Source organism: Neodiprion virginianus, chromosome 2 (assembly GCF_021901495.1).
Source record: "Neodiprion virginianus isolate iyNeoVirg1 chromosome 2, iyNeoVirg1.1, whole genome shotgun sequence".
Lineage (NCBI taxonomy): Eukaryota > Metazoa > Arthropoda > Insecta > Hymenoptera > Diprionidae > Neodiprion > Neodiprion virginianus.
Genome location: NC_060878.1, coordinates 24,032,821 through 24,056,518, shown reverse-complemented (window position 1 = coordinate 24,056,518; position 23,698 = coordinate 24,032,821). Strand labels below are relative to the sequence as shown.

The 23,698-nt window shown below is 34.0% G+C and overlaps 4 protein-coding genes and 1 long non-coding RNA gene across 15 annotated transcripts in view; 3 read left to right on the top strand and 2 right to left on the bottom strand.

Moving 5' to 3' along the window:
* Positions 1 to 204: 204 nt before the first annotated feature.
* Positions 205 to 5,352, bottom strand: LOC124298014 (surfeit locus protein 4 homolog). The gene is made up of 3 exons (XM_046749551.1): positions 5,197 to 5,352; positions 1,560 to 2,234; positions 205 to 1,427 (listed from the first exon to the last, which is right to left on the bottom strand). The coding sequence occupies exons 1-3, from the start codon at positions 5,245 to 5,247 to the stop codon at positions 1,341 to 1,343; spliced, it is 813 nt and encodes a 270-aa protein (XP_046605507.1). The 5' UTR covers positions 5,248 to 5,352; the 3' UTR covers positions 205 to 1,340.
* A 164-nt stretch (positions 5,353 to 5,516) lies between these two features.
* LOC124298017 (ubiquitin-like protein 5) lies at positions 5,517 to 7,697 on the top strand. 4 transcript variants are annotated; one of them, XM_046749556.1, is made up of 4 exons: positions 5,517 to 5,534; positions 6,083 to 6,389; positions 7,007 to 7,210; positions 7,489 to 7,697. In XM_046749556.1, the coding sequence occupies exons 3-4, from the start codon at positions 7,033 to 7,035 to the stop codon at positions 7,530 to 7,532; spliced, it is 222 nt and encodes a 73-aa protein (XP_046605512.1). In that variant the 5' UTR covers positions 5,517 to 5,534; positions 6,083 to 6,389; positions 7,007 to 7,032; the 3' UTR covers positions 7,533 to 7,697. The 4 variants fall into 4 exon arrangements, with proteins under 4 accessions (XP_046605512.1, XP_046605513.1, XP_046605510.1 ...); XM_046749557.1 differs by lacking the exon at positions 5,517 to 5,534 and adding an exon at positions 5,785 to 5,939 and having other exon boundaries at positions 6,083 to 6,247; XM_046749554.1 differs by lacking the exon at positions 5,517 to 5,534 and adding an exon at positions 5,785 to 5,939.
* A 351-nt stretch (positions 7,698 to 8,048) lies between these two features.
* LOC124298013 (uridine-cytidine kinase) lies at positions 8,049 to 23,340 on the bottom strand. Of its 5 annotated transcripts, none has more exons than XM_046749550.1 (6): positions 19,137 to 19,226; positions 18,971 to 19,036; positions 17,594 to 17,850; positions 12,119 to 12,264; positions 11,825 to 11,971; positions 8,555 to 9,610 (listed from the first exon to the last, which is right to left on the bottom strand). In XM_046749550.1, exons 1-6 carry the CDS (start codon positions 19,209 to 19,211, stop codon positions 9,477 to 9,479), a joined length of 825 nt encoding a protein of 274 aa, XP_046605506.1. In that variant the 5' UTR covers positions 19,212 to 19,226; the 3' UTR covers positions 8,555 to 9,476. The 5 variants fall into 5 exon arrangements, with proteins under 5 accessions (XP_046605504.1, XP_046605506.1, XP_046605503.1 ...); XM_046749547.1 differs by lacking the exons at positions 18,971 to 19,036; positions 19,137 to 19,226 and adding exons at positions 19,616 to 19,906; positions 22,748 to 23,340 and having other exon boundaries at positions 8,556 to 9,610; XM_046749548.1 differs by lacking the exons at positions 8,555 to 9,610; positions 18,971 to 19,036; positions 19,137 to 19,226 and adding exons at positions 8,049 to 8,531; positions 19,616 to 19,912.
* LOC124298018 (uncharacterized) lies at positions 12,262 to 13,826 on the top strand. The gene is made up of 2 exons (XR_006906702.1): positions 12,262 to 13,134; positions 13,710 to 13,826. It is a non-coding gene; the product is annotated as an uncharacterized LOC124298018 (long non-coding RNA).
* The window catches only part of LOC124298012 (folylpolyglutamate synthase, mitochondrial-like), a 7,910-nt gene continuing 4,136 nt past the window's right edge, over positions 19,925 to 23,698 (top strand). For 2 of the 4 annotated variants that reach the window (XM_046749544.1, XM_046749545.1), the window contains exons 1-2: positions 19,930 to 20,067; positions 22,511 to 22,681. In XM_046749544.1, coding sequence (XP_046605500.1) covers positions 22,560 to 22,681 — 122 coding nt within the window. In that variant the 5' untranslated portion in view covers positions 19,930 to 20,067; positions 22,511 to 22,559. Of the gene's footprint in view, positions 20,068 to 22,510; positions 22,682 to 23,698 lie in introns of all 4 variants that reach the window. The other 2 variants (XM_046749543.1, XM_046749542.1) reach the window with 2 other exon arrangements.

Sequence of the window (23,698 nt, the reverse complement as noted above, 5' to 3'; positions counted from 1 at the left end):
ATATGCTGGGCCGAACATTGGATACAGAAATACTTCGACATCCTAATAGAAGAACACTGTTGTGAATGAACACTGTGAATGCAGTTGTGTAAAATAAATTTGTCTCTAATGGTATCTATGCACAATAAATCTGTATCCAAGAATTCCTAACTGACAATGAGGTAAATCAAAATGAGGCGAAAAGATACACTTGCAACAAAAGTATAAGTAGACAAAATTTGATTTATTTATTTCCTGGTTTTGAATTGTACGAGATATTACAATGTACGTAAATTCGTCTATTGATCGAATAAATCTTCATCCTAATTGCAGAATGCGTTAGAAAATAGTTTTCTGTATATTTATTTATCTCAAATGGTTTCTATTATTGTTCGAATTGTAACATTCCAACACTGTTGTAAGACGTGTGAATTTAAAAAAAATGTGAGTAAAAGTCTCGATTAAGTTTCCGTACTACATCTTGACTTAGCAATACATACTAGAATTTTCGTCAAAAATTCATGTCATACGGAAACTAGTTTTCAAACGCAGTATCCTGGTCAATTTTGGAAATCTAGACAATGACCCTGATAACTTAAGTTTCCGACGACTAGAACAACACGATTCACGATTTCGAAATGCAGATGATTTAGCATGTATTCTTATGCTTCAAACTTTGATCTGATTCTAACAACTCATTCAAATAAATCTTTTATGAGTTTCACCGACTTTAAAATGGTTCTTCCGTTGTTCCTTTTCAAAAATGACAAGTTCAAAGAATATATATAAAGAAATCTACAGTCACCTATGATGTTTATTTCGTTTTTACAAGGTTTCAAATTGTTATTTTGGTCAATATTTTCGGATGCTTCACAACTGAAAAATATTTAATAATTTTCGATCTATTATTTATCTATAATTTGTCATGTAATCAATTAACGTATTAAGCTAAAATTCTAGAAATTAAAAACGCACCAAAAAAATATATATTTTTTTCTTTGCTTCATAATAAATGTACTGCCATATATACAATACCATAGCAATAGTATAAATTAGGTAATTCTAATATACTTTCATGTATCTGCCAATAGTAAAAATGCTGTTTTCAAGGCATTTCGGTCACTCCAAGTTGTCTTGTCGCTATTTTGATGTACATCAGAAGTGTTTTGTGTTATTTAAACATTGTCTTATTTGGCTTAGAAATCATTTACTTGCACACAACACTGTGCTGGAAATAATCCTAGCCCCCACTTGCACAGATAAAATAACTCTAGCCGAGGGCAACTTGCAGAAATGGAAATTTTTTCTTCTTGATTCTTGAGATGATTTGATGATCAAAATGATGATAATTAGTAGGTCATCTACCATTTCTTTTTGTGTTCATCCATAGAGACACCGCCAGGCCCCAGTGAAACGATCATTAAAAGTCCCCCGATCACGGATAAGGTCTGGAATGAAAACAAAAGATTATTATTATTGTCACGTGTGCAAAAAAAATTAAACATCGAGACATTGTATAACAGAAACTTGAGGGACAGTAAAGTCATAAAAGATGAAATGTATAAGACTGGATACATCACCTGGAAGAAGTCGTATTTGAGAAAATCTCTAAGCGGTTTAAAGTCAGGAATAGTCCACCACGCGTTGTGGTAAAAGTTGAGAGCGGACAAGAGTAGGACAAGCAGAAGCGCGCTCAGTTTTGTTTTGTATCCAATGGTAACCAAGACCATAAGAATACTGCCGAGGATGTCCTGAAGTATTTGCAGAAAGGAAACCTCAAACCGAATTAGCGTGATGAACATAAAGGCTAGCAGCACTCGTCCAGCCAACTGTAGCAGGTTCTTGGGTTTGTTGTCACCCAAAGTAGGAACACCAGCAAACAGAGATCTTCCTTCGACTCTGGACTCGGCCAGGACCAACAGCAGCGCGCCGATTAGGGCTAAATTTCTGAAGAGAAACTGCAGGTCCCAGAGAATACTGTAAGCGAACGTCTGGAGGACAACGATGAAGAATAAAACTCCACAAGCTATGCTGACACGCCATCTAGTGATGACCATAACACAGCCGCCGAGCTGGCCAATCAAGTTGATCAGGACGAACAGCGTGGCCAGAAATGTTCCACAGCCCCAAGACATGTCCATGTATTCCCTTTGCTCGCTCCATTGAAACCACATGCGTAATCCATCTTCCAAAAATGTAGCAATCAGACAAAGCCGCGCAAGTGTTGGCAGTATGTGTTTTCCATTACGTATCACCTGAAAAAGCAATGGTATTGTTATTGACATTGTTGGCATTGTTGTTGTCAAGATTTAATGACAAACGTGCGCCCTTGCAAATATATACTGTATCAGTGTATAAAACTGTTGTTTACAGATTCTCCAGTGATGAAACATGGCCCACAATATTCAGCAAAAAATAAGATTTGCATATTACACTGGCTGTTGTTAAGTTGTTCTTTCAAAAATCTTTCTGTATTTCTGAGGTTGAAGTTTGTAACATTATTACAAAAATCATTATGCTAGACTAAAATTCCGTAAGCCATAATACAACAAAATATACTCATAATTTTACGCTATAAAGATGCAAATTAGTAATATATTTTCAATATTTCATAAAATTAATATTACTAACTTAAAAACAGTCTTTTTTTACTGCGGCACTTAATTAATACATTGTACTTGTTTATGGAACACAATAAAGTAATTCTAATAGATATTTTGTTACACTTTCTATCCATGTAACATAAATTAATAAACAAATTCGATTTGCTTTGTATAACAAAGTATGTTTGATGTTGCGCACTAGGGTGGTCATTATTTAGAATGTTCACGATTTTTTTCTTGTGTGCCTCCCAAATCAACTTCAAATAATTCAAAAACATTTCTCTAATTTTTTCAGATCTTTACTTCAACTCTAACCCTTGCTGACAAGAGGATGGATTTCCCCATTTAAAATACACGTGTTTCGAACACATCCTTAACATATATTTTATTGTAAGAGTAATAATGTTAAAAAAAAAATCTGTAACAGCGAGGTTTTGGTGGGCTACTATCCGAGAAGAAATTCACATCATCATACCAGGTAATCTGGACAAATTGTACTTCCTGTGAATGGAAAAAAGTTAAATTTTGAGAAAGTGCAATTTGCTTAGATTACTTGATATGATGATGTGAATTTTTTCTCCGATGGTAGCACTAATGCCCACTAAAACCTCGCAGTTCAATTTTCTTCAACTTTATTACTCTTACAATAAAATATATGCTGCAAATGTGTCCGAAAAACGAGAATTTTAAATGAGGAAATCCATCATATAAAAGACACAGGTTAAAGTTGAGATAAAATCTGAAAAAATTAAAGCATTGTCTTTGAATTATTTAAAGTTGATATGGAGGGTGCGCCAGAAAAAAATTGTCAACACCCTAAATAACTACTACCCTAATGCGCACTGAAGGTTAATTCTTGACTGCCAACTAATAAATAGTTGAGTTGAATGCCAAGCTAATTTTGTTCTGAGAAACTCTGACTTATTCACAGCAAAGCAATATTGTAACTACTAATTAAATTATTTGAGAATTTCACATTTTACAGAATTAAATAGATTCGGTTTGATTTATATTTTGAATAGCACGTATTATTTCAGTCGGCTAATTCTTGTTCACCACTAATCTTAAGAAACTAAAATGAGAGAAATTAGTAATATTGAAATAATGAAATATTAAGAAAAAATTCACTGTTATGCAGCTTTAAAGTGGCTCAAAGTTGGTTCAGTTGGTCAAATATGACTATTTCTTACTGTATTACAGTTTACTGAATTTCAGACAACCTTAGAGTTTGGACATCACGATTTTTCACTTCAATTTCATTGAAATATTGGCTGTGAAAAATTATCAACTTGGTAGTATAGAACACATTTCTATACTTCAAGTTTCTTAAAAACCGGTTTCTGTTTAGTATTCAAACACCTCTGAGAAGAATGTCTCAATTCTGATTTCATTCAAAGGCAAAGTCACTACAGCTGTGATTTAATATTGTAATTTCAAATCTCATGTTGTGGTGCTTCAAACTTAATCTTTACAATTAATTGTTTTTGTTAAGAATCCTAAACAAATACTCCTAGCGCTGTTTCATGCGATGGAAAATTAATATTCTCATTATCCGCAGGGATCAAAAATCAGGTTCTTAGATTTTTTGATATCTTGCAAGTTAGACTGAGAAAAGAGCAGCAATAGGCAACTAAATTAACGAAACGTAAATCAAGTCCAATTTACGGCGAGATCTTTGAATTACAAATAATCCGCGAATAGTGCCACTCAATCATTTATATTTTGTTACCCAAACACATTGTTACAATACGTCAGACTCCGGGTCAAAATGGTAAGGTGCTAAGCGCAAGTGCCAAATTTGGTTGTGATAGAACATTGTAAATAACGCATGGATTTAAACTCAATGATGAATGTTCCCAGAAATGAGAAACTTGGTGAAACTTGAGTGACCGACTATTTTCAAACTCTATCAGCTTAAAGTGGCACAACATTTGGCAAACTTTCACCTTGGTTACAAAATCCTTCATTCCAGATACTAGAATCTGGAATGTGGCACATTCCTATAATTAAACTTAAATATCAGGCTTTTGGATACGACTGAAAATTATTGGATCTAGGTTTGGGCACACAAGTGGCAACATTCTGTTGAACCTCAACTGAATTGACGATAAAATACGCGGTGGAAACTAGCCTGTTATTGTTTCAGCGAAGACACAAATGACTTAAGAGAATGTTGTTACTAGATAAATTGATCCAGAAGATATCTTTGAGGGCAGAGCAAGGATACATATTGTTTAGAAATTAATATTTTACGTTATATTTTCATCCAAAGGACAAAGTTCAGTCATGACCAATGCAGAGAATTACGTTGAATGATTGTGTGAACTTGTGCAACTTTTTCAAAAATTGCAAACAACCGATGACAAGGATAAACTAGAATCTGTGAGGTGAAATGAAAGGTGATTGGCGATAGTAGGTGGTTTAAAAAATATCGTTCAAAATATGTGGGGCAAATTATAGCGAGCAACAGACGACTGAGAAGAACCGATGACGTTGACAGAAGAACCCTTACTTTCTGATTCGGCTTTGGTTTAACGGAATTCGAACATTACGGCACGGATTTTCATCGCGGTCCATTCGTATCGAAATTTGTATAATAAATACGTTATTTCACCTGATCAGCAACCTCTTCGGCCCTCGAAACCACCTCTTGTTGGATGACCATCGTGTTGTATATTTCATAAAACCACACACACACAGCACGACTCGCGACTCGCGAATGATGTGGAGAAACGTATCAACCGACGACTTACTGACTTCCGGTTAAAACCACACGCACCACCTTTCCGAAAGCTGCGTCGGTAACGGCGTCGGTATTTGAACAAGAGTTTCACCTCGTCATTGTTTCGTAGATTTTCAAGTTTTAGAATTACTTTTGACAGTATTATCTTTAATTGTTAATCTATTTGGATGCGAAAAATGGCGCCTGCTACATATATCTAAGAGAATCTGGTAATATTATGTTTGCACTAGTTTACCGACAGAGTGATTAGGCTTTTTCAAATTTTCATCCGTTCCTAGAAGAAACAGCATGTTATTATAATTGTTAATTATTGAATCCCAGAAAAAAGGTTTACTTCATAACTTCGTTCAGCTGCAATTACGATACTTTTATCAGGGCATTCAGCCGGTTAACTTGTCGATAATCTTGTACCGACTCTATTTGGTCGTTATCCTATCTCACAGATACGATAATACACGAGCACATAAGAATGGAAAACAGTTGAATAAAAATCGTCCCGTCATGATGACGGATAGTTCTGTATGAATAACACAAATAGTTTGAAATTATTTTACCTTTGCACTGTACGATTTGCTGTAACTGCGTAATTAGCAAGAAATTGATCGTAGATCGTTGTGGGTTTCTACAGTTATTATATATATTACCTGGCACCTATAATTAACAACGTCGATCCTAAACATTTTTATAACAAAAATTGCCGAATCGCTATCGTCACTTGTGATACATTGTTTCAAATGCAATTTGATTTTCGTTGTAGGCCGCCGGGAAAACTGCAGTAGGGGAAAATGATTGAAGGAGTCTGGGGAAAAGTCACAGACAACTTATAGGGAGAAGTTGCGAAGCGTATGCAGCGTGTGTTGCTTGCAGTTACCGCGTGTTTAATTGCAAGGAGCTCGAAGACAAATACCGTAATAAAACGTTGGTGAGATCATGCAGACTAGAAACCTTGCGTGATTTTATTAGAAGGCTGCGGGCAGACATCGGTTTACGAGAAACAATTAAAATAAAATAAAAGAGATACTGCTACGCGCATTTGTTACTTACGACGCGTGTAATTTCACTGTGTAGGTACATACATAAACAATCTCTGATATTGTTAATTATACTGCTCGTAGGGTTTCTCTTGCTATGTTCTTAATAGAGCTTCACGCCCGTTTCGCGTGATACGGGAAAATGCATGCGGGGTGTGAATGACTAGATTCTTACCAGATTTTTAATTATAACCTAACTTAACTTAACCTAATCTAATCAACAGCCCAATACAAAAATATTAATGCAAATTTTGTAAGAAATATTTCAACAATCTTGAAAATTCTTGTTGTAAACTCTAATTTTCTCGGATCTTATTCTCATTACTCTCATTAATTAATATTTTTTCAGACTTGATAACAGATTTTATACTTCGCATAAAATCTCCATCGAATCGCATGAAGTTTTGGCATTTGATAATGAAAGTAATCAGAATATATGGATAAATAATAATCATTTATCAGAATTCGTAGAATCAAGCAGAATTTTGTTGAAAAATATTCACACATATTTTTCTATGCTTAATCATCTGTCTCGTGTTACTTTTACTATACAAATTACAAATCTGCTATCAGAAGATTATATTTAGATTTACAGCTGTGAAAGACGATACATTTTTCTTGCCAATTTTAACCAGAACACTGTTTTACAGATTGAAGCACCCAGTGAAGCAAAAAAATGCTTGAGATCACTTGCAATGACCGTCTTGGAAAAAAAGTAAGAGTGAAATGTAATCCCGATGACACGATAGGAGATCTAAAAAAGCTGATAGCGGCGCAAACGGGAACCCATTGGGAAAAGATAGTCTTAAAAAAATGGTACACCATATTCAAAGACCACATTAAGCTCCAAGACTGTATCCTTTTAGATAAACATATTCTTTTATTTAAAAATGATGTGGGTGTTACTGATATTAGGGGTTATGTATTTGACTTTATTTATTTGTTTTCATTAAAACTATTTTTCTTTAATACGCCAACTGAACAAATCTGATAATTCAATCAAACAAGTAATTGTATTCAGAATAAGTAACTCTTAATTCTACTGTGTGATAGTAGTAGAGTCATTAGTTTTACATTCCAACAATTTACCAGATAATTTCCTTAATTTTTACAAACCTATTTATATCTACAGATGAAATACACGATGGTATGAATTTGGAGTTGTATTACCAGTGAAGATATGCACGTCTGATATTAAGATATAATGACTTTGTACAATAATAATAATAATAAATTTAACTATAAATAGCAACGTGTCTAAATACTATTTTTAATGTGTATAGCAATTATACTTTACATGTAACAAATAAATAAATACAACATTCAACTTCATAACTATAATATGTTAAACACACATAATAGAATATTTTGCCCATTTATATTGGTACTCCAAAATCTATGAAATAATAGTCTACTATTAATAAGCTTTTCATTTAAATATTTTATACAATTCCTCTCTTTACAATTTACACACGCAGGTATATATATATATATATATATATATATATATATATATATATATACCTATAAATAAATATATACTTAATCATTTCACTTAACTAGAAACCAAGCCTCAAATTAGTAGAAAATTGAATCTAAATATTATTTAAATTTAAAAACTAAACAAACAATGATCGTTGGTAATTTGACGTGGACTTGCTGCTCAAAATTTAATATTTTTTACAAACTTTAGCTGCTTTGAGACTGTCACTGAAACTTCGTTTGAAGATTTTGATTAATAGAAGCGGCATTTGGCAACGTATCAATCGACCGAAAATGTTTAATATACCTACTTTTACTAATTGTCAGTGCAATTCTTTAGATTTTGAGCTTCATAGAGAGTAAAATGTAAACGTGGAGGGCAAAGCAGATCATCCTTCGCGATGATTACAAAATCTAAAGTGCATAATGTAAAACATTAAAGTGTCGACAATGTCATTGTTGCAAATCAACGCTGTCTCAATTCACCTGATTACTCTCAAAACAGTTTTCATTGTATTCTACCTTTTAGAATAACAGTGTATTATACTAAATAGTGATTTAACATTAATAATCTTTAATGAGGTCTCTTGAATCCGCCTTCCGCACGGCTAATAGGACTCTCAGCTTCCATTGTAACTCTACCTCGGTTACTTAGGAAATCCCTTATGTGCTGCACGATCAAATCTATAGCCACTGTAACATACCCCAATTTATTATTACTTTTTTTTAAGCCTTCGAACTAGATTTTTCGATATAAATTCAATGAGATAAAAATGTACAAGAACACGATGAAACATACTCAAAGCTACATGACTCAAATAAAAGACAACTAACTTTTTGCAACATTTATTTTTCCTTTTTTTTTTACACATTTATTCCATCACAGTATTACTATTATTATTATTCTCATATTAAGTATATTGAATATATTGGATATATTTTAAAATACACGGAGAGAAAGATGATTTGTTTCACAGCATTCTTTGACGTTTAGTTTTAAAATCGTCGTTTCATCGTCATATCTAAATTTATATCATAATCTTTATTATATTTGTCCATTGGATCTATTATGCATATAAAGGTCATATCATATCACACGAAATTATGAAACAATGCATGATGACTTGATGTTGATTCAAGAGTATAAACATTCGAATATCATATCTATTCACTCGTTTGCAGTAAAAAATGTAAAACAATTGTTTACGTGCGAAAATTATCGTAATGTAAATACATATGGGTGCATACAAAATCAATAATTGAACGATGTATTTCGAAATTTATGGCTTTTCTACCCGAGTTTAAATGATAGCTTCTCTTATTGTCGTATGACGTGGCTCAATAATCACTCTAAATGCTTGAATACAAGCGATAAAAGGATATCATCCATTTAGAGGTGGTTATAACAGAAAAAAGTGGTCCTCAATTGACCAGCTAGTATAATGAGTTCAAAGTAAGGCGTGCTATGTGTAGAAAAATATTTCACTTGACTGAAATCATTCCACATGTGCGCAGTGAGAAAAAGAAAATATGGATAATACATGGTTCGAGGGCATAGCTGATCATCAAGAATTGTAAATCGTTAGAAATATGTTATGATAATATATAAACTGTGTCGATCGGTTGATTATAGATCAGTCATCTGCTGAGCGTGTCGGATGATGCTGATGTTCGCCTACGATGGCGGAGGTATGAATGCTGCCCGGATGACGATTCAGCCTTTTTCGAACGTAAAATGTCCCAGATGTGGTGCACTATTAGGTCTATCGCCACTGCGAACATACCACAAACAAACCATTTGTTGTTGTAAATCGCTGTACATTTGATCTGCTTCGCTCTTTTAAACACAACACTCAATCCCGCCACACTAATCGTACCCTCAACCACCGGGCAGCACCCATAAAACATAAACTCATAGCTTGATAGAGATGAAATTAGCCGAGAGTAATGTGATGAACTATTTTAATGTTCATACATGGATTCATCGACTGAGCTCTTTGTTCGGCCTAGCCAGAGGACTGACCAACGTTGAGAACCTGGATACTTTTTAACGGTTAAAAACACTTGGTCAGTGTTGGAATGCTGTTTCCGTGAACAGCTATAATATCAAGACTCAAATACTCAGTGCAGAAATTCTAATATGCAATTGTACTTCTTGAAATTTCAGAATTTTCTCAGGGGGGCAGAGTTGAAATTCCGAATTTTTTGGTGGCGAAACTTGAAGTAATGAAATCAAACTTTGACGAAACATCAAAGTTTCGAATGTTACTAAACTTGACGCTCAAAGTTTCGAAAGTGCAAAGTTCCAAAAGGGTGTAACTTGGTCAAGTCAAAGTTTCGAATGTGCGAAAGTGAGATAATGAGAAAATTAAAAAATCTGAAACATCTAAATTCCGAATAATCGAAGATTTTCAGTTCTGTGAATTTCTGGCTTGGCAAAATTTCACCACTTTGATCTTTCTTTGTTTTGGATTTTTAATATTTTTACCTTGGGAATCTTGGTAATTCCGATTTTTCTGATTTTTTATACCCACTCGTTGACTAAACTACACTGTGCAAATATATTTTAATTTTCGGAATTTCGCTCTGTCGGAACTTTACTTTTGGGGATTTTGCTTTACCGTAACTTGAATTTTCGGAATCTTGCATTTTGGAACTTTGAGCCGTCGGGTTTCCGATCATTCGAAACTTTGTTGTTTCATTCAAGTTTGATTTCTTTACTGCAAGTTTCTCCACCTAATAATTCGGAATTAGGCCTTATTGGAACTTTTCGAATTCGAAACTTCAACCCCGCCCCTTCACAGGTTGATACGACAGTCGATATGCAATTGTGAAAATAGGCGAACTTCGAATTCAAGTCAAGCGGTGCTCGCGTCGCGTGTTAGTAAAGTTGCATTGAAATATTATAAACGTAAATGGAATATGAATTGAAGATAGATGCCCGGACCGTCTGGACGCAAAATTCAGAAAAAAGGAAAAATCCGTTTCAAAAATATACTGCATCGCTATTTACACCAATGATAGTGACACCAATAAAACAAAATCCCTATTATGTAATAGAGTTGAATCTGAGTAAACTCGAGTAGCATAATTTAAGATATCAACAATTTGAGACGAGGCTTTCTAATTGAAACGTTCATAATGCTTAAACCCTGGGGTCAGGTGCGGATTCTAATGTTGTTGGGCTTATTTTGCCCGCTGACCAAATTTCCACGAATTGTCAGAAAAATATTGCGATTTTGAAATTAGTAATGTTATCGTAATAAAACATTATTGAAAGAATCACTATTTTCTTAATTTTATAATGACTTTGAAGGAACTAAAATTTCGAAATATGAGTTTGTTTTGTTTTGTTACTGAATTGAAGCAATTCCAGAATGGTGAAGTAGTGTTTTTTTCTCAGCATGAATTATTACGATAACGTTACTAACTTTGATATAATAAAATATTCAGGATATCTTGCATCACAGTTTAGATATAATGCACAAATTTCATTATTAAGAAACATCTGGTGAACCATAATTACAAAAATCCATGAGGTGAACAAAATAAACCCAAGATTATCGGAATTGGATAAAAGACCACCAGTTTAATCATTTCATGAAAGTACCAATTCGTAAACCTTTCTTAAATTGTGAATATCATAGTGTTATCCATATTTGATTAAAATTATTTCTATTACGTACTAGGGTCACCATCATTGGTACAAATAACATTGCTGAAAATTTTAGACACAGTTTTTTGTCCATTTCTAATTTTTTATTCAGACAAAATAGCGCATTTATCGGTAACTGCTACCACCACCTCCTACATGAAAGAAGCAAGTGCACATGAATTGAGTCACGTATTTGAGAAATTTCCAGCCTTTGACATAATTCGTATTGATTTCCGAACGATTGCTAGATCTGCAAACAGCAACATTGGCGTAAGCCAACACTAGTTGAAAATTTTTGATTGCCATGTGGTTTAAATTAAGCTAGACTTGCCTGTGTTATCAGCTCCTCTTGGTATAATGACATCCGCAAATTTCTTTGTTGGTAAACAGAATTCCTCGAAAGCTGGTTTCACAAAGTTCATGTATTGATTCAGCACATAGTCCAAGTCTCTTCCTCTCTCTTTGATGTCCCTTGGCACTAAAAGTAATATCCAATTCGACAATTGATTTGTTCAATAATAATTCAATGACAAAAAATTCGTTTTATCAGGGCTACGTAAATAATGTTCCAGAAAAACGAATTGTATTTTGAATCGTGTGGAAACTGGAATAGAAGCAATCTCACCTCTCCTGGCTAAGCGAGTGTCAGAGTCTGTGTCAACGAACAGTTTCATGTGAAAAAGTTCTCGAATTTCTGGAAAATAAAACACCAAAATTCCTTCGAATAGAACGACATCCGCTGGATAAATCGTCGTGATCTGATTTTTTAATCTGTAACAAGATAAGATAAATCACAGATTGTTTGAATAAATTATTCGGCTTCAAAACAGTTTTATATTGACTTTGAAAATTTGATTCATATTCCGAACAAGTGAACTGCAGAAATCATGAGAATTACAATTTATATTTACATAATGGGCTTGTTATTAATTAAATGACAAATCAAAGCACGATGAGTACATAAATACTGATTGTTATATTTCCGTGAAGACTTGATGTAATAACTGCGTGATATGTTGCTTATTATGCTTTTGCGTCAATAAAATATTCAACAATCATACGATTTGTAAGATTGCTGACACAAACCAAGTGAGAATGCTGAAGAAAAATATTTTCACCAAACTGTTTGTTATTTTTCATAAAACTCAAGACAAAGAATGACCATGACAATCAGTACACGTTTTTTATATTATCAAGCATCCATCCCAGCTCAGCGTGAAACTCCGCATTGTTTGTAAACTCATTCAAAATCTGCTGAGTTTCACTTTACACATGATAAGGTGTCGAATATAAAAACGATTGCAGAATTCAACTTGGCATCAGACAAACAGCAAGTGCAACAGACAAAAACTCCAACGTTTTTTAAAAAAAGTTACAATTGTAATTTACCGAAGATTTGTCCGTTACTGAAAGATTTTGAGTGAAGTTATTTTGAACCAGACAATGAATAAAATGCATGGAAAACTTGTCCGAGCCTTGGCCATTTTTGCGATTGTTTCTGCCATTGCAATCAGCGATACAGACGCATGTCACAAGTGTGGTTACGACAAGTGTTCTGGTGGCTGTTCTGTACTTCAACTCCCAGCCCCAGTTCATCATCAACCGACATTCTCGCTGTGCAGCAGTTGCAACGAGCCTTGCGTAAGTTTGGAATACTTTACGATTGCTTATAAAGTACTATTTGTAAAAATTTTGTAACTTGAAGCTTATTAAATTTCTTGGGCGATATCTGGAAATGTCTGGAGTAAATAGGATAAGCCCAAAAACCTTGATATCAGATCAAAAACCCCATAGTCTTATCGTAATGAAGGTTCTAATTATAAAACCTTTTCTCAAATTAGTCATATCTTAGCTTGTGTTACTCGAATTCACTCAGACACACTTCTACGATATAGTAAAAATGTTGTTTCATTCGTGTTCACCGTCATTGGTGCAATTAACATTGCTGAAAATATTTTAAGTGGAATTTTGTCTTTTCATAACTTCACATTGAAACACATAATCCACTTGAACACTGCATTTTAATGTAAGTTTGAATTTGCCGTTCAATGCAGAATCTCATCTAAGTTTCTGCTTTGTCGAATTCAAGCTGATGAAAAAAATTCATCCGAACATACTGCTTGGAAATTATTTTGATCATTCTGTGTTTCTGTATTTGTCCCTGCTTCAAGAATATATTTTCCAAAACACTAATTTCAATTAATTTTTTTTTCCAGGATGCTCCGACCTGGTACCCAAAACCATATTGCGGAGGCTGTTCGAGGCGCAAGTCTATCCGTCTAAACAATAACTGTGGCTATTACAATAATTGTGGGTGTTAATTCAAAAATCTGTCAATTCGATGGTTAATTAATATTTTTTTATAATTAATTAATATGACTATGAATAATAATTAATTAATATGACTTAGTAATAAACAACGCATAATGTAGAACAACAGTATATACAACAATAAATGTCTTGTCTTTACAAGTTTCAAAGTAAACATTGCTAAAAGTTTAATTTTGCTTTTGTATTATTCGTTCCGCATTTCTAACTTAGTTTCTTAGATGTCAAAGAAATATTTCTTCTTATGGCTGTTGGTCACAATAGAACCAGTATAAGTAATAATGGTTGATGTAGGACGCAAATTGCATTGTTCATCTGAACTTTCGAAATCAGGCGTACGTATTTTATAGTGATATAATTTTGGCATAAACTGATAATATGTAAACTATTCAATTTTCAAAGTTTTAATTTGTCTGTTCAAAACATAATATACAAGATTTTTGTAAAAAAAAAAAATAGTACTTCTAACTTTATCGACCAAACAAACTCACCCTTTTTCATCCTATATTAAATAAACAAACGAACAGAAAGGGTTAAAATTTCAACAGTGCATTGCTCTTTTGACACTGGGCGCACAGCACAGTCGAGCGTTCCCTGGTTGGCTGTGCGACCAGCTGAGCGTAAGAGTAGCTTTTATTTACGAAATTATTGTAATTCCCAGTTCTCGTCTAGCGACCTCAATATTGCATGAAAACAGTCTCACAATGCCTCATTTTACTCCTCATTCTTTCAGGAATTGCGTAAAGTATCTCGGTTATGCACTTTTTGGCCAGTGAGATGCGGGAAATGTAGGAATAGTAACACATGTCAAAAAACCACACGTTTTTTTAAACGATTTTCGGGATATGAGTAAGTTTCTTGAATACTGCTAGAAAAGAGTGACGCATTGTCGAAATTTGAACCCTTTCCGTTCGTCTGTTTAGTTAATATAGGAAGCGAAAGGGTGAGTTTGTTCGGTTGGTAAAGGTAGGAATAATACATGACCTTATAAATATTATTCTCAGGCATCGAAATTACATTGGTGCAGAAAATCCATGCCAAATTTCAAACGGTTCTAATAAGTGATACGTTTCACACCTTATGACAACTATTTTCACACCTAGTTATAACTGCAAAAAACAAAATCACACGAATCTCAAAGTCTTCTCAATTTCAATCTAATATACGAGATATTTGCAGTCAAAGAATAAGTTAACAAATCAATCAATTTCGATTCACCAGCCCTCAAAAAAATCATTTCCGAGTGTATCCTTTATTTAGTGATTAAAGTTCCTTTATTTAGTCATTGAAGAAGAAAAACTGTGCACCTTAACTCGATTACCACAACGCTTTCAGTCGATTGTTTTTCAAAAAAAATTTCCGTGAAAATTCACTGTCCCTTAAGAATTGATGGACCTCGCCATCTCTATTGGAAATTAGGAAAACAGAAAAAACTGTTCAAATATTTTTTGGCAGTGTTATTCATACAAATGATAGTAGAGACTGAGGCTTGGGGTGTCCCAATTTAGGGTGTTGACGAATTTTTTCAAGTATACCCGCCAAATCGATTTCAAATAATTCAGAAACAATTGCCTAATTTCTTCAGATTTTTATCTCAATTCTAACCCATGCCAACAACAGGGTGAATTTCCCCGTTTAAAATTCAAGTTTTTTGGACATGTCTATTTAACCAGAAAAATTACATAACACTGTAATCCATGAACAGGTAAACAATGTTACCTATACACAGATCTGGAACAACTTAGCAGCTAACGTTCAATTAAGTAACATACATAAAACATACGACATAAATAATAACACGATTACTTGTATCCATATCACATTGAAATTGAATTAAACTTTAACATACTAATTGTGGTTCTTGTAGATGCACAAGTTAGACCCAGTTAATCATATAACATTACGGAAATAATTCTACTTACAAAAGCATGTAGGGTCTAATACAATTTTTCAGTCTGTTCTTAACAGTTCTTTAAGTATTGCTCAGAGGTTTGAGATTATTAGGTAACTCATTGAATAGTTTTACGGCTTTAACAGAGTTGATTTTATCACTCACTCTTAGCGTCATATTTGGGAGGGCTATATTTTTATTTCTAGTTCTGCTTTCCGAATTTAGGAATGTATTCTTAGGGTTATCGTAATTAAAGTACAAAGATTCAAAAGCATATAATGGCTGCAGATTCAGTGGATTGTCTTGCCTAAATTGACTCTTCTTTATTGTATTCAATATTCTATTTTGTAGTCTGTGCAGTGGATCTAAATTGTTTTTATAGGCTCCACCCCAGGTAATTATACCATAGCCAATAATACTATGAAAGAGAGAATATTATATTGATCTGAGGATGCTAGATTGCATAAATTTAGCTAATTTGTAGAATATAAGAATCAAATATTTTGTCCTCTTGATAATGTATTCTATACCGAGAAAATATCTTGAAAGTTCGCAGTCGGTCATCGCCGACTCGGCATTATTTAAGTTCTTCGTCTGTTTCTCGCAGGCTGGCCATCCCATCCTTAATTTTAAACTGTCAAAGGCCGTAAAATGATTGTATCGACGACGACGACGATTATGTATTGACAGGGAATGCCACATAAATAAATTGAAAGCATAATCGTCGTCGTCGCCGATGCAATCATTTTACGGCCTTTCACTGTTTCAAGATATTCTCTCGGTTTGTTTATCTGACATTTTTTTTTATTTCGAAGGTGTGCAATAGGTCGTGATTGCATGGTATGATGCCGTGAATTTTTTCTGCGATAGTAGCAGTAATGACCACTAAAACTTGGCAATTACAGATTTATTAAAAATATTATTACTTTTGTAATAAAATATATACTTGGGATGTGTCTGAAACACATGTATTCTAAACAGGGAAATCCACCCTGTTTTTGGCACAGGTTAGAGTTGAAATAAAAATCTGAGAAAATTAAGCAATTGTTTTTGAATTATTTGAAATTGATTTTGGGGGTGTACGCGAAAAAATTCGTCAACATCCTAAATATGAGACACGCTACTGAGACTGTATAATTTAACTGGTTGAATCAGGATAACAGTCTTTGCCGTTCAGCCAATTAAATTATACACAGCTCTAGTGAATACAAATGAAACAATATCTCTACACTGTGTGACAAAAATGATACTGAGCAAATTTAAATAGAGAAGCTAATATATCAACAACTGGGATAATGGTTTTATCATTAGAATGTTCAAAACGATTAAGTATTGATGTTTTTGATCTAATTCTAGGGTTATTTTGTTCATCATAAAGAACTCTAGTGATCGTCTGAAGAAAGTTTCGCAAATCATTATCTTCAGAGTGGAATAATATAAATAAATTTTTGTAAGTACGATAAAATAAAAGTTGGTCAACAATTGCATTTGCACGTTATTATTTATCTATAATATAAAATTTCGTATACGTTTTTCACAAAATATCGAGGCTTTGGTCCGTGAGTAAAATGAGCCCGAAAAGATTAAAGTCGAACATGATCATTTTCATTGCTCTAATTACAAAACTTTTTCTGAAATTGTTGACATATTAGCTTGTTATGGGCAAATTTCGTCAGCATCGTTTCTATGGCATAATAGGAATGTTGCTTCATTCAAGTCCATTGTCATAGGCACAAATAACATTGCTGGAGATTTCTCAAAGATTTTTTATTTCTTTGTTGAATTTTTGACCCCGATAATGAAACACATTCATCTTTAATCTATGAACAAGTTCGCAGATTTAGAAAAAGACTTTAAGATACGACCGAAAGAGATACATACATACTGTTAGATCGATAGTCGTAGGCTGGTATCTCGCATTTAACTCCAGTCAAAATATCTCTCAAGGTCCGCAGGATTCTATCGTTGTCGAATGCATCTGGGTGGTCAAAGTTGAACTGTCCTTTTTCAGCTTTCAGCTTCTCACTGGGGGTCAACTCCCGATAAAAACTGTCCTGCGATATGCAGACAACTTGGCGCTCCGTGTGATCCATATCCACCTGTCCCAATTTTTCCATTATCCGCTTACAAACTGTGGACTAAACGTTCGTGTCAATGTTATAAGATGCATGATATAGTCAATAAAATGGTGTTCCTAATATCGTCAATATTATATTTCATTTTATACTAAGAGTGACTAAAAATATAATTCATTATCTTTTTCCGAATAATCGTGTGTAGTTGATTACTTTTTCCTCACAATCGGTTTTTGTTTTTTACTCCCATGACTGGTACAATACAATATCAATTCAGGTGATCAAAGTATCAATTATTATCATTGTCTTACTTAATAAGTACATCTGTTTGATAGAATAAGTGAAAGATAAATGAATATTTTCACCTGAAATTGAATATTTTCCACTATTAAGTCTACATACTGAAATTTACAACATTTTGGTTTCATATGCATGTTAAAAAAATAACAAATAATCGATTAATCCATTAATTTTTACCGAATCAATTGAGTTGCGTTTGATAATTTTGTTGGACTCCATCAATCGATGCATCGATCATTTTTAGCTGAGCAGCCATCGTTATTTTATACATGTATTGTTTTTATATGATGTATTATGTATAAGTATATATTTAGTGCTATAAAATTTTGGCTCTACTTTACTTTTCTTACAAATCTTCATAAAGATAATACTTTCTGAATTCAACGATCATCAATCAATGATTATCGAAAGGCTAGAGCTTTGAGAAGACAAATTAAGGTGCTCCGAATAATTCAAACATTCTACTAAATTGTTTTTGAGTATGTTTAAAAAATATAACCTTTGTTTCAAGTTAGATACACTTAAGTAAAAATCAAAACATGCAATAAAACCGTTTTCATGTCAGTTCAAAAAATAAAATTGTCATCCAGAATTGAAAATTTTCATCTGCCCTAAGTGATAAATTTCTTTTTGTATCCATGAAAAATGTAGTTTTCACTTGCGGTTAGAATAAATACTACATACAAAGATATTTTTCATTGCAATTAAAGTTGTGTGTTAATATTGTTGGATCTCTGTATGTTATATTCCATCTCACAGAGGCACAGCAATATCGGTAGTACAGTGTCAAGGAAAATGAATATTGTAAGATTACTGCATCTAAGGTTTTGGAATTACTCTATAAGAATAGTTCAATAAAATATAAACTGCTTTTATTGCTTGCCTTTTTCTTCATTTTACCGACAGAGCAAGCGCGTTTTCTTAAAACTGTAATTGATTTCTGTAACAACTTAGAAAGCATCAAATTCATTAATTGCAAATTGTCAACTTATTTCTTGGGAGAGAAAATTATTTTGTTGCTCCATGCAGGAGTAATCCGTAATATTTACATTGCGATATTCCGCCGGTTGAAGACGAGCTTCAACAATGCATTCGGTATTGTTTGAAGGTAGAAAAGTTATCATAACGATTCATGCCAATTATGGAAAAACCGTTAGTAATAAAACAAAACACACTCATATTTCGAAATCTTAGTTCATTAAAAATCATTGTAAAATTAAGAAAATAGTGATTTTCCCTCAATGTTTCGTTACAATAACGTTACTAACTTCAACCTCGTTGGTATTCTTGGTTATAGCGTTTAATTGAACGTTGTATTCATGAGTATGAATAACGTGTTGACTATTAGCCTGAAAAAACGATCAAGATGATGATCGCTCAATGCAATGCGTGTTGCATTCCATATGCGAATAAAAACGCACTCGATGCGACACGTGTGGCGTCGAGAAACTGCGCCTCGTGTCCAATAAATTGGAGTACCAATGACTAGGAACGATATAACCGCTAATATTTTCGAGTGGACTTTTACCTTGCCGCTAGCAGTTCCGCCGGACACGCCGATTAGGAAGGGCGTTTTTCCCTCGACGCCGTTCAGCCTGCCATTTATACCGAACGACATCTTTCGTGCCGCACAAAGATTCATCGTACCGTCAGCCATTTTTCTAACACTCTGTACAACGTGCCTATTCATGAACGAAAAACATGTGTGTAACAATTCACGCGACGTGGTGATCAGAAGCAGTTGCGGTTCCTTAACGCAGTCGATACCACCAATGCGGAACCAGTCATCAAGTTGCGACTGCGCCGTATCTGCTTTCGCCTGCATAAAGAAAAAACACGTGCATATTTGCGAATCTACGCGTCTCGGTGCTACTTCTGTCGATTATCGATCGGTTCGAAATAGACGAAAACTGGAAAATAAGGGCTGCTGATTAGGCGCTGACTACAAACTGCTGAAAACCAACTTTATTTCGTAACTTTGTACTAACTTTAACCTTGTAAAGGAAATAATCTGTAACTAGGGATCCCTAAGTTATCAGCAAACGTTGCAAATATGGAGGTTGCAAGGCTCGCTCGATTACAGCTTTTGAGCATTTTCTTGTTATACAACGATTGTGGTTGGTCGAGAACTGTGCTAAATTTCCTCAAATCGCTCGTACGTGTTTCGACCCATTGCTTCGATTTCCATATGTTCTAAACAAATACACTATGTGTGTACATTGATACGCCGAAAAACGTGATCTTGACTCATCTTAGCTGCTCGGGAAACTTGAGCTTGAAGTTAGCTAGACGATAACGCAGTATTTGCGTTTAAACCCGATTTCCTTATTGGTCGAAATAACGCTAATTGTAACTTTTGCAAACCGCGGGAGATACGAACAATCGGAGAGCTCTTTAAGATTGTGCGTTGACAACGAGGCGCAACGCCCGTTAGTCTCTATTTATTATTAAACGCATCCGATTTTCACCGTCATCTTTTTTCTAAATTCACGATGTAAAAACTCTGATGATAAATCATCAGCAGATACTGCGTTTATTATCGGTTTATTAGAACATAAACGATGTTAGTTGACATATTTTTGAGAATCACCGATGGAAATGAGGATGGTTGAAACAATAAAAATCAACGCTTATGGGGACGGGTTGAAACAATGAAAATCAACACTTGTGGGACGGGGTTGAAATTCCGACTTTTAAAAGTTTCGAAAGCGCCGAGTTTCGAATTTTTTTGTAGCCATATTTAGCGTAAAGAAATCAAACTTTTACAAAACATCAAAGTTTCGAATTGTTCGAAACCCGACGCTCAAAGTTCTGAAAGGACAAAATTCCGAAAAGGCATAACTCTGACAAGTCAAGGTTCCTAAAGTGCGAAAATGAGAAAATTCAAAAATCTGAAACATCGAAATTCTGAATGATAGAAAATTTTTAGTTTTATGAATTTCTGGCTTGGTGAAATTTCACCACTTTGAATTTTTTTATTTTGAATTTTCGATGTTTTTACGTTCGGAATTCTGGTAAATCCGGTTTTCAGTTTTTGCTGATTTTTCATACCCACTCGTTGAACAAATTACGCTGCGTGAGTATATTTCAATTTTCGAAGTTTTTCTTTATCGAAACTTTACTTTTCGGAACTTTGATCTATCGTAAGTTGAATTTTCGGAATCTTATATTTCGAAACTTTGAGCCGTCGGGTTTTCGACTATTAGCAGCTTTGTTGTTTCTTAAACGTTTGATTTCTTTACTTCAAGTCTCGCCACCAAATAATTCGGAATTAGTCTCTTTAGGAACTTCAATCCCGCCCCAAACTTACGTGTAATTATTTTTGGCAGAATGGATAAAAATCTCTTTGAAGAATTCCATTGATAACGAAAAATAGCTGCGCTCGCGTAGCGGTTTTTTTTTTTATCGCTGATCAATATCTGCACACGCAAATCAAAATTATCATAGTTAATTAAGCGTATAGTTCGCTGTTTTCTTCTGCTTCACCCTAATTAGGGCTATATCTAACTTCTCTATGCCCGTGGGTAATATTAACCACTTAACTGCATAGCGGCCTCAAGCGCGCCCGTGCCGTAACTGCAAAACCGCGAAATAGTGCCACAAAGTAGTTCAACGTTTTTAGGTATCTCAGGTGAATATTTACTTTTAAAAGCATGTATTTTAAGAATTTTTGAGTTCGAGGAATCCGATTATGACCATAAGAAGTTATTTTGTCCGCGCATTCATACAGTTTTGAGCTCTTGAAGTTGACGAATTTTTTATCATTTTCTCAAATAGCGTCATAGAACAAACTATCTTCTTTTTTCGGCATGAATTTGTCTTTTAAGAAACAGTGAATAATAATATTTTTTAGTCCAAGCACGCAATTTCAAGAATTACCGAGTCATTTTTTTAATATAAGCTATAGGCTAGACTGTATAATAAACCACGTTGACTCAGTATTATAATTCTTGAAATTCCGTATTTGAACTCAAAAATATTACCATTCAATGTTTTTCAAAAGAAAAATTCATCCCGAAGAGAGAAAATGATAGTTTATTCTATGATGCCATTTATGTATGAATGCACGGAAAAAATAATTTTTTATGGATAAAATCGGATTCTTTGACCTCAAAAACAATTGAAACATATGCTTTCAAAAGTAAATATTCACCTGAGATACCCGAAATCATTGTATTAATTTATGACGCCTTGGTAGTTAAGTGGTTAAGGAAGAGATGAACAATTGGCGTATTGTTCTGAGGGTATATTGTTGACGCTGGTTGGCGGCAGAATAACATAACAATCTAACATCAGCGCGACTTCGGCTCGCGTTAACTTTTTAAAATGTGTTCGACGCACTTCGTGACGTAATATGTGTTATACGAATTAACTCGTTATCGGCAGTCCGTGAACCATCTGACCTTAGAATTTTAATTGCTAGGGCACGGACTGCGTCGTCACGCCGTATCGCTGTATCAAATCCAGGAGATATGCCATTTTTTTGTAAGAAAATGACACAACTTATCACACGCGGACGATTTGTCTCCACCGGCACGAGCTACGAGGTACGTCGTATTCCCGGTCGCCGTTTTAAACACATTTGGCAACAATGGTATTATTATTGAAACGCTTTTCGATTAGAATTTAAACTTTTCACCAATTAATGTATATTTCGTACCATTATTATTCATCACTCCCTCACACAATTGATAATTCACCACGTGAATTGAAAGGAAAAGACATACTATAATAATTATCAACACATATTCAGATATTCTTACGTCTTTACAATAATTCTTTTTGTACAAGCAGCTGATAACAAAAACGCTTTGGAAATCTGCCCGTATGGCTCTCTATTGTCACAGAGTTATATTCAAGAATGAAACGGCCGTGTCGTATGAATCGATAGTTAGGAAATTAAAAAGAAAACGTTTAAAAAATCTCTAACGGTGATATTTGTGCCAATGATGAGAAAAAGTAAAACGCCACCCCCAGACCCTATGCAACAGAAATAATTCTGAGTTAATTCGAATAGCACGTGCTAATTAGGTTTCGAAAAATTCGTGTAAAGCGTCTTACAATTAAACGTTCAACGACCCGATTCTAATGTGTTACATTTTTTTCAGACGATTTCTGGAAAACCGTGGTGAACAGAATAAGCTCAAATGCATTTGAATTGGATAAAAAATACCAGAGCTCAAGTATTTCGAACATTTTAATTCTTGCGTTGTAGAAAGTTGCTCAAAAAAATTTTTTCCACACAATAGGGATGTTGTTTCATTCGTGCTTACAATCATTGGTACAAATAATAATGTTAGAGAACTGGAAATAGTTGTTTCTCTTTTTCCTATCTTTCGACTCGGATATCACAGCCATCGTTTACGTGATAAAACCTTTATTTCCTACATTTCACTAAATAATTATTGTTGGATGATTCTCAAACATGTAATAATAATTCACTATCACTGTTATGACTGAGTGTTGATTCTCTGATAAGTCTTCTGATTAACCATAATCAGCCCACAATAAAGAATTAGATAATGGCTGATGAAGGCGTTTAAAATGTAACGCAATATCTTACAAAGATATCACTTACTCATAATCATGGTTAGAAGAAATGAGATGTATT